The 18,640-nt window shown below is 36.1% G+C and overlaps 1 protein-coding gene across 1 annotated transcript in view; it reads right to left on the minus strand.

Annotated features, from left to right (window-relative positions):
• BABAM2 (BRISC and BRCA1 A complex member 2) overlaps positions 1-17,705 on the minus strand; it is an 83,391-nt gene extending 65,686 nt beyond the window's left edge. Inside the window, exons 1-2 of the mRNA XM_010706933.2 lie at positions 17,533-17,705; positions 2,088-2,164 (exon numbers count right to left, since the gene is read on the minus strand). Of these exons, the coding sequence (XP_010705235.1) occupies positions 2,088-2,164; positions 17,533-17,660 (205 nt within the window). The 5' untranslated portion in view covers positions 17,661-17,705. The remainder of the gene's footprint in view (positions 1-2,087; positions 2,165-17,532) is intronic.
• Positions 17,706-18,640: the final 935 nt, after the last annotated feature.

Consider the following 18,640-nt stretch of genomic DNA (forward strand, 5'->3'; position numbering starts at 1 on the left):
ACGCACTGCATTTTCAAACATGTAATGCTGAAACAAGGAGAATGATTATCTCTATTTGTTAAAACCATTTTCTAAATTCAGTTTGCCATTATGTTAAAATATGAAGCATGGTCTAATTGTGCTGTTTGGTTTCAGGGAAGGTGGAGAACTATAATGCAATAGCATTATGGTTTTCCTTAATTGTTTACATGATATTCAGAATATAAGAACTGGGGGAAAAAGCCGATTTGTAAATACTGACACTTGATGCATAGTCCATAATCATATTTTCATGTATATACTATATTTACTATATTGGTATAGTCTGTATATCCATGTCTTTACATGTGTGCATTTTTATCTACTAATTTTCTATTATGAATCAAGATCAATTTTAGCCTGTACTTTTTTTAACGCCAAGTAAAGACCTAAGGCTGACAGAATATAAAGTAGGGCCCTGTACATGAGAAAGTTACTACAGTACTACAGAAAACATGAAAGCATTTTCTTCACCAGCGTCAACCCATGAAGCTTCTGTAGTGCATCTTTACTGCAGTCCTGAAACAAATCTCAAGTAGAATCTACTACACATCGTGATACACATCAAGATTCATTAGATTGAGTCTGCAATTCAACACTAGTATTTTTTATTTGTTTAAGTATAGACGAAAATCCCACTTGGTAGAGTTGTATCTTCTAATAATATGGCCATTATTTGGAGAAATAGTCCCTCTTTTTCATTTTTAAAATAATTGCTAGGTAGGGCTTAATATGCTGTTTTTAGGAAAAAAATTAGTAAATCTCTAAAGCCATGACTGTACTTTAAGAATGGAAAGAATACTCACAGTAGACAGACTTAGGAGCTTAGCCCAGCTGTCTCAAAAACACACATACAAATTTCCAGACCAGCTTTTGAGAAATACAACTTTGTAAGTGCCAAATGGAAGTTTTAAAGTACTTCTAACAACAAAAAAATGCTCACAAGTAGCTTTTTCCTAACATTCAGATAGAAATTCCTGTATTTCAATTTGTGACCATTTCCTCTGATACCTTCAGTGGCCACCACTGAGGAAAGCATGGTTCCCCCTTCTCTATTTCCTCTTCACCTCTTCCAATCAGGTACTTATAAACATTACACAGAATCATATTGATAGTATCTGCCCTGAACTTTCTCTTCTTGACACTACACAGTTTCAGCTCTTTTGCCCTCTCCTTGCACAATGGATAGAAGAGTCCCTCAATCATCCTCACCATCTTTTGCTGGACCCACTACAATTTGCACATATCTCTCCAGTACTAGGGAGACCAGAACTGGTCACAGTGCTTGTGGAGTGGTTTCACTGGTGCTGCCCTAAATCTAAAGTTGTCAAGCTTTAAATTTTACTTTATTTGTATTTTGTTGTCTCTCTTATATTTTAGTTGTTAGAGATGAAGAATACCACAATTTTATGACTTCTCTTATGCAGATAGTCAGCAACTCAGGCATTCAGAAAACAATTCCCTGCTTTCTAAAAACAAAAATAACATCAACAACAACGAAAATTAAACAAAAACACAATGAAAATTTTAAGCTAATGCTTTGAACCAAAACACAGATAATTGGAAAGTGGGCAAATGAGCCAACATACGCAGATCCTCCAAGACAATAACAGATATAAACAAAACACTAAATCAGAAAAGCTGAAGTAACACCTCTCTAGTCTCATAAGTTGTAGCAGTTACTGTTTAGAGATCTTAGTAAAGCTACTAAAGTTACTAAGTTGGATCTTACTCTTCTTGAAAGAGAAAGAGGAAAACAGCATAAAGCACATACAAATGAGACTAAAATCATGAGATTGTCTTGGTCATAATGTTTTATTAGAAGAACTGGGGAGAAACTTGTGAACCATGGTTTTTAGGATTCTTGTTATCAAATCTGTCACTCTATTATGGAAGGCTGTAAACTGATCTCAAAAATAGTTGATTTGTTTTTAAAGCTCCAGCTCTAAGAAAACAAAAACCAGGTATTTTGAAATTTGTGAAATTAGAGATGCTTAATAACTTAATGTGATAGAGAAAACGCTGCTGAAAGAAAGGTCAAGATGCAATAACAATAGTTTTGAACTTACATTTGAGTGTTTCTCCAGCATAAGGAATATGCAGCTTAAACCGATCACAGCTAGGTCCAGGTGTCAAGGATGTACAGCTAAAAACGAAGATAAGAGAAGAATGTTCTAAGCTGTTACAGATGGCAACAGATGCTAACATCACCTTCAAATGACTGACATAGTAATGATTTTCTGAATACAATATTCATCCTTACAAACCAGGGAAAAAGAAAAAGGTAGGAAGGATATGGAAGGCCCATTCTCTCCAGATCAGTAGTTCTCAGTGACATGAGAAAATTTAGGATCTCTGCCAGCAACCCTCTTTCCATTCAAACACAAAATACGCATAAAAAAGTCCTGGTTTCAGGATGCTAATAGAAACAGTAGCCACTAATGAGTCAAAGCCATCAAATTCTCTTTGTATATAAATTTTCTAGGTGACAATTCTTTACATATGTCACGTTTATTTGTAAGCCTCCAGGTAAGTAAGTTTCAGAATCAAGTATCCTAGGCTATGACAATAAAGCACATCAGTTTGTGAATCTATCACCATTTTATATCTCCTGAGGATCTGGAACACTATAATGGCCATTGGGTCTCACAGTGAGTGAGAATTTTATGAATATAATAAGAATGAAAAACTGTTTACTGTGAAGGTAAGACACAACCAACCTTTTCATACCTCGTAAGTCATGTATTAAAATCTTTGCATAACAAAGAACCAAAATACCTGGCTGCACCAGGAGAAACAGCATCATGAATCATTTCACAGGCAGGAATGGCAATGGGCAATGGTCCCTGGAGCTCTCACTGCTGTGGGTCTATGGCCACAGGACAGGCCTCAGAAGCATGAATGTTGGAAGCTGTTAGCAGCCCATTGTTCTCCAGACCTAGGCATTATGATTTCCCAGCAATCTTCTTAACAGTCTAAGATCACTGAGAATTTTTCATAGCCCTAGCACAAAAGCTACACATGTTGCAACCCACATAAGATCAAAGCTAAAGATTGGGTAACCGGACTAAAAAGTGAAAAGAAACATCATTAGTGATCCAGTGCTGTAATACAATCCACTGACAACGTGAAAAAATGAAAGAAATGTTTACTGGGCCATAAACACAGTCAAAGCAAAAATAAGTGAGCAGGCCAGAACGCACAACAGTTCTGATCTTACAATACAACATAATAACTCCTGCAGCTGTGCTTACTGTGGCAATGGCCTAAGGGTGAACAGGGTATTCTCTCCTTTCACCAATACCATGCTTTAGAGAGTCAGGTCCACCAGACTTCACCTATGCAGTATTTCCTCTCTTTACCCTTCCAAATTCAGGAAAACATGCAGTGGCCTCAGATTGTTTCTGTTCAAGGAGCTACATTTACAAGTTAATCAAATTTGTCCTCACATACACCTTCATCAAAGAGGCAGCCACAGAACTACAGATCAATCAACTTCACTTAAGTTTACATAAAAATATCAGGAAAAAAAAAAATCAAAGAATTTGTGTGCACTCAGCATCTAACATGGTACAATTCACTGCCTACATTGATTTGGCAAAATACATGGTGTTATTTTAGCATCATCATAGAAAGTAGATAGCCTTGGCAAATAAAAGTGAAGCAACAGTTGTTCTATCTTCACTTTTGCAGCAACGTGTGAGAGCACTATACAAAACAATCTACAGAACATAATTCAGATACAGCTATTATCAGATCTGTCCAGAGCTGACTGGAAGGCACGTTTCATAAAAGATAGTACACATCTTGCTTCACAAATGCAATGAGTGGGTTTTCTTTTAGTAGAATATTATTTAGCCTCTCATTGAAAAACTCTGTTGATGGAAAAGAGGTGTTTTTTATTAAACTTGCAAATGATGCCAATGTGAAATATAACAGTATGCTGAATAACAGGACTAGAGCTGAAAAATATTGACTTCACATTCTACGCAACTGCTTTTTAAGTATTAAGTAGGGCTTAGCAAGAACAGTAAGCACCACTGCCCTCACTGGGAGCAACATCAGTGTCTGTCTGAGAACATGCAAGACTGGAGATCCAGCGCAATACAAATAAAAAAATATTGCTCTTTCAAAGATGCATTTTATTAGAATAGTAAAACAAGAGTGCCCACTGTTTAAATATTTGAACGGCTGTGGATGGATTGAATAGCTACAACAGGATTATGATCTACTTTCGAGTCATTCCTAAGGCTCACATCACATAAGGCCAGTTCTAGGAAGCATTAAAAAAAAAAAGAGCAACACAAAGGAAAAAACATAACTTGTAGGTTCTAAAATATATCTGCAACACCAGTTAATATTTAATGGAAGTTGCTGTCAAAGTATCACAGGTCACAGTTTCAGGCACATTTTTCAAAATACCATAAAAATAACATTGTCGTTTTCAACAGATACAAAAATTTCTGATCCTATAAATACCCTACAATCCTTTCTTTTAGCACAATGAACCATTTGGAAATACTTACGGAAAGCGCAATATTCTTTAACATTAAAATAAAAGCTTGATTTAATGGCAAATGTCCCTAAAAGCAATACTAAGTATTTTTCGTAGATTATTATACTCCAGCAGAGATGTTTTAAATTTTACTGGTCTAGAATTGATGGAAAATGACAGTATTCAGTGTCTTTTTTTTTTGGTTGTTGTTTCCAAATTGCATTCTTTGGCTAGGCTGCACAAGAGACTTCAGAAATTATAACAGACCAAGCAATCAAGTAAAAATCGTAAATACATCCATATGAAAAGAGGCAGCAACTTTTTAATAGAAACAGTAAAAGAACATAACTCCCAAGGCAAATCAAAATTTTGGTCCAACTAGCAGCCTATGTGTTACTTTTCTGTAGAAAGGCACAAATAACACGTTGGTTACGGGCATCTTCTCTCACTTGAATTTTCTTAAAACACAGAATCTCACATGATTACCTGACCCAGAAGTGTGGCATCCACCCTTTCTGAAATGCAAGATTTTACGTCTTTCGATTCTTTTATTTAGCATGGTCCACACACCAAAGTGAAGCTGAAGGAGAATGATGTGTGACAAGGACACACATTACTTTTCCCATCATCACAGGGAACTGACAGGTAGAATAATAATATCTGATATTAAAAATTAATTTCAGAAGCTGACTTCATCTCACAATGAACAGATGTGCTACCTATTCATGGAAAACATTACACTCATTTACATACCTTCATCTAAATACTCAATATTTTACAAAGGAAAGCTCTGAAGCACAGCAGTAATTAATGTTCTGTTGCTCAGAGTTGTGATACAAACGTCTTCTTCACAGAGTACTTTAAAAGCATGTAGAAAGGCACTTCTAGTTGAGCTTAATATCAAGATTTTATCTTACACGAATACATTTGTAACTGACTACTTACAACTCCTGGTTTTTTTTTTTGTTTGTTTGTTTTTTTAAGCTAAAAGTGATTGATCCCTTTCTCTCTAAGCCACTCTGATATTTCACAGGTTCAAAGTCATGATAAGTAGGATTCTGACAGCCCCAAGTATCAATAAGGCCCTCCTATCAGCCACTCTTCTACAACCATCATTTGAAAGCCTACCTGGGCCCTAGTAAAATCTTCTCCAAAGGTATGTTCTGTGCTATGTCACAGCTAAACGAAAGCTTAGCTGTTTACACTTCAGCTCTTAAAGTCTGGAGACAACCATTCTATTAAAAAAATTGAAAGAAAAAAAACCTATCTCCTTTTATACCAAAATATTATATTCCAGTCTGAAACTCCTTAAACAATTTCTAGAAATCTGCTTCTTAGAATCATGTAATTCCATAGCAAACACTCAGAAACACCTGTATAAGTACAATAGCTCTACCAAAGAAATACCTTTTTTGTTTTCAAATGGTAATAAAGATGTACGAACCAATACACTAATTGGATAACTAACAAATTTCCCGATAAAAAGTTATGCAAAGTGCTTAACGACTCATGTCTTCTTTCTCTGATCATACAGCTTTTATGCTTTTACTATCTGAAGAGAAGACAAATCATCAATTAATTTCACTTTGCAACAGCAAACAAAAATTTAAAAACGTAAGCCACTTGGAAGGGGAACTTGATGTTGAGATTGCCTAAATGGAATAGTCAGAGATGCAAAAACTTTAATCTCAGCGATGCTGAGGTTGCTACAGATGCCATCCTTAAAGATCAGAACTTTCTGGTTAACAAACAACTCCTGTTGTTCATTGGGCTTTTGGTATAAATGCTTTACAGGCACTATAGATACGATGATGGCAAACATTGGTAAAAGACACACACGTGCTCAACATAACTAAGGAGGTTCTGAGTACTGGCTGTATTTCCAAACATTCCTGATTCTAACATACCTACTATAAGTTTCTAATTGCTCCAGTATATGGCAAAGAAAGACACTCTTAGGGAAAAAGGGGGCCAAGACCCTCCCATGATACAAGAGATTAAATTAGAAAATGAGTTTGACATCAGTAATGATGATATAAATATAATTTAGTTAGGGGATTCAGAGGCCAAAAGTTTCATCAGCAAGAGTCAAATTTAGCTCAGAGATAAAGATGGGCAATCCTTACTAGTAAGACTACAGTTTCTGGCTGCAGTATCAAGAATCAGCCACCTTCAGTAGGGAACCAGCAGCATGAACAGAAACACTAGCACTCTGATATACAAGCCAACTACCATCAATAGAAATTTTCTGAGAATTTTGTGATCTCCAGAGTCCCTGATAACATGTAAACTAACAAGATTTACAGCAGAAGCAAAGGAATTCTGGAGCATGGCCATACGTGTCTCCTGTAAATGCAGAAAGAATAAAGTGGGTTTTTTCATTTTTTTCCCCCAGAGGTAGCAAACACTGAAATACACCTAAGGCTTTTAATCTGGCATTTGCTAAGAAAAACCCCTCAAATTTATACAGAACATTCTTTGTAGAAGCCTTTAGATTTTCTTTTTCCCCCATCTTTGTAGATGGGAATCTGCTCAAGTGCTTCTTGAAGACAATATTTCATCCCATTTAATTAAGAATTAATTGCAGAATTCACAACAGATGGATAAGTCATCTACAGAGCCACAAAGAATAATTAGAAGGGAGGAGGAGAGTGAAAGAAAGGCCAGCAGTGGGTGACAGGGTTGTTTTTTTTGAAGGGCTGAAGAAACAGAAAACCGGTGAAAACCATCTTTTAGAAAGCTGACACAGACAAAGAAAACCTGAATTGTACTGCAACTCCCTGCCACGCACAGCCCACAAAGCTTTGCAGATTCCCAGGGTCCTGCAAGAAGAGTACAGAGCAGCTGCTGCTAGAAACTAACAGATTCAGTAAGTGAAATTTGAAATGAGAGACATGCTATTCCACCTATGTTCATCTTCAGTTTCCCTTTTTTATACAGACAAGCATATTACATAATATGATATAATGAGACTTCTGCTTAAAAGACAAAGTACGCACCTCTGCTTTTGAGAAACAAACTCAGTTACGTTTACAGTGACTGCTACTTCACTTAAGATATTTAAATCAGCTAAATCTTAATTATTCCAAGAGGCTTTCTAGTAGTTAGACCTACAGTTTTTTAAGACTCATCCCTACCCTACCTGGTTTGCTTTAATTTTAGTATAAAATTAAACTGTGCACAAAGCCTACTCTTGGTACTACAATGTAACTTGTGATGTTTATTTTAAATCTTGTTAGTATGGGTGATGTGCTGTAACTGGAATGGCATTTCAATCCATAGTTATCAACTGCAAACTTCGTTCATCTATTCTAACTGCTGGTTTTCACATATATATATATATATATTTATTTACATACACACACATATGTGTGTGTGCATATGCACATATTTGTATTTTTTTGTATAAACAGAACCATACTAATTAGAACTTTTAGAAAGGAGTAGGATACTAGGCAGAAAACATACCCTAGGAAAACAACCTTTTGATTCCCTACTGTACCCATGGGCAGAAGTGTATTTCTTAACAACTAAGTTTCGAAGAACTATTTAAAACTAAATCAGCTGCCAGCAACCTGTTTTCAGTAGAAACAGTGCAGAAAGGTATCTAATGACTATTGTAATTAATAAAACAAATTATAGCAGCTATATCTCAAAAGTAAACATAGATTTATTTAACGTGAGTAGGAGTTTGCCAAAACAGATGTTGCAGGTGGGGAAAGCTTTGAGTCAGCTTCTAGAACTTCAAACCTTTCACATCTGCCACAATCTTGTTGTAGATACCCTGCAATCTCCCAAAGTATAGACATCTCCGCAGACACGTAACCCATCCTCTACAGGGAAGCCATGGAGAGGGAAGGAAGATAAATAAGTGCACCTACATACACTTTGAAATCATCTCAGAGAACGTCTGCATTAAATGAGGATTTGCAGAAATCCCACATGATTGCGACTCCTCTAGAGTGACAAATTTCCCCACTCATTTTGCCTCAGAAAGCTGTTTTAGAAGAACATTTTTCCCCCCGGTCACAGTGTAGGTAGAAAAGTGCCACCCCAAAAATAATAACAATAACAACAACAACAACAACAACAATACGAAGACAGAATCAATAACCAGCATTGTGTAATCTATGTGTAAAGTAGGTTCCTGAAAGAAAAGCTCCAAGGAGCAGACTATCTCAGAATCTGCGTTCATAAAATCCCTACAGTTTAGGATTGGAGCTCATTATTGTCGGGAGCCAATTATGGTACAAATTGAGAAAAATAATTAAAAAGCGACAAAGGAATGTTGCCAACAAAACGTTCTTTAGAAACATGCTTTAGATGCTTTAGAAACAGCTTTTATAGCCAAACTGATGACTTTTGTAAGCAAGATCATTTATACTCCAGTAATTGCCTATAATTCCTCTCAAAAGCTACACACAGAAGAATTAAACAGAAAATAGAAAACTTAATGAAGGAGCCATTGAAAAACTAAGAGACTTGAGTAAATTGCAATAGGATAACACTTGCAGTGCGTATGACAGTGGCCTATACTTTGTAATAAACCACTGAATTCACAAGCATTGTGAACTACACTTCTGTCGCAAGTTCAGGAAAGAAAAAGACACTACTTTACTGCACTTTAAAGCTACTACTCTACCACACTGTTCTGTAAGACCAGCCGAATCCCAAATTCTTGGAATTCACAAGCAAAGTTCTAAAGAAGAGTATGAAAGTGTTGAAGATGCACCTTTTTACTTCATCTTCCTTCCCTCTTGTCAAACACAAACTCTTCTCTGGTATTTCCACAATTGTCATTTGATTATACGTTACAATCCAATCGTTAGAACCTAAACATTTCTACTGCTCACTAAAGTAAATTTAATTTCTGAAGAAAGCAAAAAAATTAAAAATTAAAAAAAATACAAGGTACATTTTTACTTTTAGATTACTCACAGAAAATGATTCTTTGCCAAGTATGAAATTATCTACCACCTGGAGTTTCAGATCCTTTGAGTCTTCACAGAAAGCATATTCATTCAGCAAATCTCAAAAGGTAAGCTATTATGAACCTAAGTTATTTCACATCACAAAACAGCTTTGTTACTGGAAGCTGTAACAAAATGGCAACAAGACTAAGAGTACTGTCCATGTCTACACATTTCCCCCTTTCGTGACCCAACTAAACATTAATAGGAGGGTTCCATGGTCCTATATCCTTTCTCCTCACGTTTTCTTCCAAAGCTTTCATCTAATTGCCTATCATTATAGCTTTCTGGTCACAGATCTCTAACAATTTAATTTGCTAATCTTACAAACTCTGAGAAGAAAGAAATTTATGCTAATACAGCAATCAAGAATTCAGTTCCTCAGATACAAAAGATCATTTCTTTTCCAAATTCATAACTCCATTACTTTCAGCAGCACAAACACTCAGCAGAGCAACATCAAATTGCATATATAGAAGCCAGTATCAATTGGTATTGTCATATTTTCCATATTATTCATATTATTGCATGGATTCATAGGAACTACTTTTTTTTTTTTAAAGAAAATATACTTGTTCTACAAGTTCATATATACGAAGATTTATTTATTTTTTTTTTTACATCCTCTCTGTAATGGAATTCTGCAATATCCTTAATTAATTCAATTTCATTGGGATTCTTTTATTTTACAATAACAAAAACACTCAATCCTAATGATCTAATTTTGTTTTTTCACCCATACACTACATATTACAAAGAAGAAATAATGTGACCTGAGTGGTTTCTGTTACTCGTATCAATTCCCTTCTCACAGGAAAGGCTTCCTTTTTATATATTTTTTTTCTTTTGTACGGATTATAGAGAAGGTTAACTGTTACCTTATCTTAGACCGAATTTAATAATGTTAATAAACATAACAATTTCAAGAGCAAAAAAGAAACTGTTCACTGATATTATAGCTCTAAGTATTCTTTTAAGATACTCATTTCCAGTTAGACGCTAGCTGCCTTAGGGTACGTCTACACCATGCAACGTAGCGTCAAGTAAATGCCCAAGCTAAATATCTCAAGTAGCAGAGTAAAATAAGCAAAATTTGCATTGGTGCGATAATTCTTTTTGCAGTCAAATCTGAGAAATTATACCAACACTGCCAATTCAGAGTTACCTGAACTGTCAATAGTTCTGTCAGGAAAAAAAGCACCATGACTGACACTTCAGAGATCCCAAGGCACTTATAAGGCCGCACTTAAAAGTGCAGCAGTAGGGAGATGTCAACCAAAGTACCAATAAGAGAGACTACCATCACAATGAAACTTCTCTTAGAAAAATTTTGTGCTGGCTTACATAATGATCAATGCATTACAAGAAAAGGTCTCTAAAGGATTTGATTTCCCACATAGAAAGAGAACAACTGTGTAATCATAAAATAGCGCATAGATTATGTTTACAAAAATTAGTGGTCTGCTTTATTTATTTTTACTGACCCACAGAAATAGTTTACAGATGGATTCCCATTAATTTGTTTGCTGTAATATGAATGTGGCAGAATCAAATTTTAAACACTGCTGTGCTTTGGTCATTGGGAGTCTTTGATGATCTTCTACGCTATTAAAGCCCCTCATCTTACCAGAAAGAGATGGCAGCAAGTGGAATAAAAGCAAAGCCATAACCTTCAGTTTTATTAGAAATGTTTGTCTGTTTTTTAATGTTATGCAATGTATGCATCTATGCATATAAGAGTCAGGCACATACAAAGTGTAACTCCATATGTAAGGCTGGAAGAATTTATCAATCAGCTACACATGAATATATTCTTCTCTACTCAGCAGAAGCAAAAAGAAATTAAAAGCCATTTGTTCTCAGCTTCTGGTCAAATGTACCACACACCCAGGATCCATAGTATAGAAGAGATTCGTCCAGCTTAGAATCAGCATTTATAATAGCAGAAGGTCTTGGACAGAGATTTACAGTATATTAACGTAAGCCCTGACTTTCAAGAAGTGTTCAACTAGCTATCAAGGTATTGATAGCCAAAACATAAATTTAAATAAATTGCTAAGGTACATCTTTCCAAATGCATTTGGCCTATATTTAGTACTATAACTTGTCAAGCTCCCTTTAAGCAAATTAGAAAAAAAAAAAATAGTTGGCACATGTACCAAAGAGTTTCTTCTCACTGTTACTGAACAAAAAACTGGTAGAAATGACATTCAGTTTTCATGCAGACAGACTGGAAGTCACTCACTGCCCCAGCCTAATACTAGCAAATACATACTGTGCAGTATCTAAACTGAACAGCCCTTAGAAAAAATACACAGGCTTTCAAATGAATCAAAGCACAATTAGTTAACGTTACCTTTACAATTGTGTCTATACTCACAATGCTCAAAATTGACAAATGCTTTCTTTTTCCTGAACAACTTCAAGCACTCTATTTAAAAATCAGTGTTTAAAATGCTAACATATTTGGAGATTATTTGCCAAACCATCAGGAAACGTATGCACTAAACTGAAAATTAAACTAAGACGTTTTCCTTTTGTTCTTTCAACATTCAAAAAGAAATGCAGAAGAAAGCAACGCTGGAAACAATCTTTTGAACCAGTGCAGAAAAATTCACAGATCCCTTGCCTTGTACCTTCATAGCTTCAGCCTGTTCAATTTAGCCTCAGAGTGACAACAAACTACTAGTAATAAAATTTCCTGCAGTGAAAAAATGCATTTGCTATCAGAAATGAGAATGAAACAACCTACTCCATGGAAAAAGTAATAGTTTATGACTTAACCAATGTAACAGTAAAGGATGCAAAGATCATACCTTTCCCAGAAGCATAAAATAGTTTGGGTTGGAAGGGACCATAAAGATCATCATTCCAACACCCTATCATAAATAGAGTCACCTTCCTCTACATCAGGTGGCCCAAAACCCCCTTCAACCTGGCTTTGAACACCCCAGGGACGGGGTACTCACTTCTCTGGGCAGCCTGTTCCTTGGACTCCTTGGAGCCTTCTCTTCTCCAAACTAAACAAGTTCAACTCCCTCAACCTTTCTCCATAAGAGAGGTGCTCCAGCCTTCTGGTCACTTTTGTGGCCCTCCTCTGGACCTGTTCAAACAGCTCCATGCCTTTCTTGTGCTGGGGGCCCCTGGTCTAGACGCACTACTCCCAACGGGGCCTCAGAAGGGCAGAGTGGAGGAGACAACCACCCACCTCACCCTGCTGGCCACCTCTCTTCTGATGCAGCTCAGGATACAGTTGGCTTTCAAGGCCGCAAGCACGCAATGCCAGCACTTGTTGAGCTCTTCATCCAACAGTGCTCCCCAAGTCCAACATGGCTGCTCTCAATCCACTGCTGCCCAGTCTGTATTTGTGCTTGGGATTGCCCCAGCCCAGGAGCAGGACTTTGTCGAACCACAAGTTGTTCGCATGGACCCACCGCTCAAGTCTGTCAAACCACCACATTCCTTCAAGTATATGTTTTACTCACAACCAGTAGAAACCACGTACATTAACAGTGTTTCATAGTAATCGCATTCAAGAGTCATGTAAAAAAACCAACCTATAGAAATAAATGGAATGACGGAATAAAAATTTTCTTCCTTTAACGGAAGTACAATCTTTAGGTTTAGAGTAAAGAAAGGCAAAGATAAAGAGAAAGCTTAAAATAACTGCTACAGTATTTCACAGTTAAAATAACATTTCATAAAATACATTAAATGCATATTTACTTTGAAAAGGGAAATGCCCAAAAGAAACGGAAATGCCAAAGCATATTGCAGTCTACTTGATAACACAAAAATTAAATAATCATTGTTCAGTAGGAAATTACAAATGTCCTTATTACAGCTTGATAGTGAACCTGCAAGTTGAAATCTGCTATGTTCTTTTAATCACTCCTCATACAGTTTCAGACAGATGCAAGGAACAAACTAACAACATGGTTTACTACTCAGTTATGTAAAAATTTCACTATTAATTTCATAATAAATATGGAATAATTAAGTATAACCAAACAAGAATGAAAGTTACAAAGTTACACAACTTTGTTGTGAACACATATCTACAAAAATAGACTCTTAGTAGCTAGAACTTTTAGTTATTACATTCATTTTAAAATTCCCAGTGGTGCAACACAAAGTAATTTAAAAAATAAAGTCCTGAGTAAGAATAAGCTTTCAACATAATTTGAGGCTCTATCATGGACACCCCCATGAACAGCTGCACGGAAACGTTCTCAAAGGCTACGACCAACACATGTGTGTCTCACACCATTCTAACAAGCCATAGGAAAAACAGTTGCCTCTTAAATAACTGGATTCTACATACACAATAATTACACAGCCTTTATATAGGAAAATTTCTTCTGTTTCTAAATTACTTAATAATTGCTTTTTCCTATTCAACATATTTCCCATGGTTAATGTATGTATGTATAAACACAAAGAAAAATGTCTTAGCCATAATTTAAGATGGTTACGAAGAGATTTTAATATCTAATTAAGATGGGTCATTATTTCAAAGAGACACCATTGTAGATTAACTGAATGATGCAGTATATGGCATTGACTCAACTGGCAGCATTATTTTCTTTGAGTCTAGGACAAGGTAATATCCTATGCAAGAGTTAAATGCTTTGATCCATTCTGACATCCCCAGGAATATCTTTTATTGATGCAACAGAGACGCCTGCCAGGGTTTCCTTATCATCAGGATCAATGCTGCTAAAGGTGCTGTATTTCAGATGCAATCTAACAATAAGCTTCTATTTTAGTTAACTAGGGAGCTCCTTTAACAAGTTGATAATATTCTGTAGACTTAATAAAATGATATTTTGGGTAACTGTGTACCACCTAAGTTCTCATTACTGTTTCTACTAAAAAGTTCCTTTCTGTCCTATCAAGTCGTTCTGCTGAGCACAGTTAAACAGTTCTCACAACTCTTCACTCACTCTGCATCAGCAGCAGCCGTATGATTCCTATGAATAGATCTTGATCCTGAAGGCCCTACTCATAGATGTAAATATACATGTCTGATGAGGCTAGTACTGCCTATTAAGTTTGTAAAACATACAGACATGGAATTGTAACATGTTATTATAAATCATTTACATACTCAAAGACTGCAAAACAATAGGATTTCCTGACTGTGATCTATTTCCCTTCCACACTTGCAAGTAAAGCAAATAAACATATCATACTTCATACTTTTAAACCAACATCGGCTCTTTAATACAGTTTACAACAAAATTAGGTAGTCTTAGCAATAAGTTAGAGCAAGCACAAAATAAGCTCTTCACTAAAAACATCTGGCATGCGGATTGAATTTTCAAACAGTTAAAGACTTGCATAATACTCAACATATACAAACCAAAACCAAATGACATAACAGGCTATAAACCTGGTACTTGATCTTGCACTAGTTAAAGAAAAGTGCAATTCCTTCCACTTTCAAGTTGAGAACTAAGAAACTGAAGTTATGAATAGGCAAGGTGTTGGAGATGCTACCACATCCAATACATTTCTATAATTCCCCGTGATCTGCAGCTCCAGTTTCTAAAACCTACGAATTGAGAATGGATGCATCTTGCGCCTGTAAATTTTGTTACATAACATAAAGCACTGGTTGGTTAGGGAACCAGAGAGTACTGCATTAACCACCACTTTTCTATCAGAGTAACACTGTGATGTGTGACAGTGAAGCAGCCACGCAGTTCCTTGCCTCGATCCTCTTGTCAGTGTCAAGGCACTCACAAGCTTCCAGAAGTCTTTGTCTTCTAAGTTAATATCTACTGAAAAGATTACTTCACAGATTTTAACATCTTAAAAGTTAAAAAAAAAATCAGTTTTTTTAGTCTTAAAAATCTTTCGCACAACACAGCAGTTAATTCATAAAACATCTGTATGTTCCGTAACAAATTAAAGCTAGCCTATGGCAAGACATGTTTCAAGTTCCTTCCACATGTCAATGAACATATACTCATTCAAAAGTTTCTGCTGATGATCATACTCATTTGATATAAATAATAGCTTTTTATTTGATTTCAGACACTTAATCTAGTACCTCTTCCTCAGATACATTTCTGCTTTTTAAGTTTAAAGCCTGATTCAGCAATACTGAAACTGAAGGAAGTTCTGCAATTAACATCCTGTACCTCATCCCCATTATTGTAACTTAACTGCTGTCCTTGTTTTCCTTCTCTCTGTCCAATCTCTATGTCCTTGTTTATTCATACAGTTATTACCTAGATCCGTCCCTGACTTCTACTTCCTGAGCATTGTCATTTTTCTTTTTTTAAAGCTTAAAGAAAGTAGAAGTATACGGGGGTTGAATAAGAGCATTAAGTCAGGATAGGAGTACAGAGTAAACCAATATCTTCCAATCTATTTTTTGGGTTCTCATAGCCCTACAAACTTTTCCCCGAGAGGCAGCACCCAGAGGCAAATTTAAATCTCTCTCAGTCACTGCACTTCTGTTCTACACTCTACATTCAATGCAAATAGTATAGAATTTGAATCACTAGGTTGGAAAACAGGCACAGTTAGGAGTAAATTTTCAGTTTTTTAAGAATAAACTCTTGGAAAACACTCAGGATATATCACAGTAAACTCAAGATCATCTCAGTAAAGCCACAGGCTAAAAACTAACACACTAAAATATCTCTGACAAGAGTCAGCTAAAAAAAACATTGCTTTGAATCATTTTAATCTATTATTCTAAAGGCAAGCAGCATAAGCACTGTGGGCACTGAGCAGAACTCTTATCTATCTCCCACAATAAGCTGACACTTTCATCACCAGAACACACCTGTGTTTTGTCTTTTTTTTTTTCTCTCCCTTTTCAGAAAAGGGAAGGCAAGACAGATATTACCTTAGCCTTCCTAGGAGACTAGTTCAAGAAAAAGCAAGGGCTACAATGAAGCAACAGTTGCAGGTAAGTAACTGCTCAGCCTGTCTCCTTTAATCTGCAAGCCTAAACACTAAAGCAAGCAACACAAAGTTACAGCTTCTTAGACCTCCAAGAAGGACGGTACTCTGCCACAGAGGATAACTCTTTTCAAGTTAACCACAGAAATCAGACTTTCATGAAAAGGCATCGTATCTACAGGAAAAGCAACTCCCAAACTGTCCAAGAAATCATAACAAAGCAGACTACAAAAGCACATGAAACAGTTTTCAGCAGAACTAAATTTTAAAGAATTTTCATGGTAGTTCTCAAAACTTATTGGGTTACAATCATTCAAAACAAACCAGCAGAGTCTGCATCAAAGTGATGCAAAGTGATTTCAGCACCTTAAGCCAAAATAATTTCAGAGTCTCTACTCCAGTCTCAGGAATGTGGTTAGATGCCCAACTATGGAAGCAATTTCTGATATCCTCTCATCTTCAGAATTCTTTATCAGCTATTTTGAGAGTTTCCCATCTGGCAAATCCAAAGTAAACTCTAATTTTAGCTGCTCACACCCCCCATGTATTATTCACAGAGGTTACACATCAGAGTTCCCTTTGTACTTGTGGATCCCAAACTTTATCAGCAGCTGAAAACCACCACGCATCCTTCTAGAGTTAAAAACAGAAATAGTAGCTTGGTCTATTTCAAACACTGCAGCCTACAGCTATTTGATGTACTAATCTTGAAGAAGGTTAGATAAAGAAAAAATGCTTTTCTTTGTTAATTAGCATATTTGTTACTACAGTAAGGTCTTAGAAATTTATCATCCAGTTTTGAATTTATAGAAAAGATTAAGCAAGCAAGTGATAAACAGCTGGAAAATGTGCTTAAAACAATCTAACTGCTGAAAACCAGCACTACCAAGTGGCACCAATGAAAGTGTTTCAGCAAGATTATTATCGCCAACAATGTGACAAATTAAATCCCACAAAGTACAGAATGGTAATAAGACAAAAAAAAAATCTAGACAGTATTTCAATTTCAGATATATTGAAAATGCTGAAGTACACACTAACATAGTAAAAAAATAAGTCCTGAAAAGACATCTGAACTGTCATTGAGGGGGTGGGCATTCTTTCTAAACAAGGAACTCAAACACTTACCCAGATTTCAGGTCTGTAATTCGTAAACAATTAGTAGCATCCAGGCCTACTTTTCCATTTCTCACCACACTCGAAATGAATGGTGAAAGAGCAGGAGAAATTCTGTTCAAGGCAACCTCAGGAGACATTGTAGCGTTCTCTCTTCCTTTTGTCTTCAGCTGTACAGGAACAGTAAGGGAGAAAAACAACTTTAAAGTATCCTACTTATTTGGTGTAAATTCACATACATGTACCATGCCAACATCAAAGGAAAAATAAGCTTAGCACTGTAGCGATCAGGAATTGAAGTGTACAGTTAACTTTTTTCTCCTACCTCCACAGTGATCAAAGAAACCCATTTATTCAATTCAACATAAAGAATCTTTAAACCTAGACTCCTTTAATTAAGATCCTATCCTTATGAGAAAGATAAATCAAATGGAAGGTCCTTCTGACCATTCACAGCCTAGCTGTTCTTGTAAGCATTCCCCTAGAGGCTGTAATTGACGAGCCACATTTGTTCTGCTTCTACTGACATTAACTAGACTTACAATACTGATTGCAATGGGAGTGCTCTCTCTACACATTTTCATTTGTAATACAACTACAAGCATAACCATCATCAATATTACATTCACAACACTTCACTAAGAGCTAGACGGAGCATTCTGTGCTTCCTTCAAAGACTTTCCTATCAGTGATACTACCATCCTCTGAAAGGCATTCACAGTCACAAAACAGATTGTCTAACTGCTATATACAAACTTCAAGCACAGCTTTTTCAGAAGCACTTGCAATTGCACGATCTTACGCTACATCATCGAGGCCACTATAAGCACACTTGTTGCTTTTTAGACTAAATGCAGGAGCTGATCTTGTTTGTAATTTAAAGTAGTCTCATGCTGAAATCTACGCCATGGGCAAAACCAGGCTGTGGCAGAAGTGGAAGAAAGAAAGGCAAACAACCTATCTAAATGCTAACAATATATTTACTTATATTCTTGGTATGTTTAAAGTTCTACCTGAAAATTAACTGAATTTCAGAGTTTTACAAAACAGGGCCACAAGTGACTCAGCATAAAATAAAATCACCACTGCAAATTTGGGCAGAAGGCCCCCTAACTTAACT

Source organism: Meleagris gallopavo, chromosome 2 (assembly GCF_000146605.3).
Source record: "Meleagris gallopavo isolate NT-WF06-2002-E0010 breed Aviagen turkey brand Nicholas breeding stock chromosome 2, Turkey_5.1, whole genome shotgun sequence".
Classification (NCBI taxonomy): Eukaryota; Metazoa; Chordata; class Aves; order Galliformes; family Phasianidae; genus Meleagris; species Meleagris gallopavo.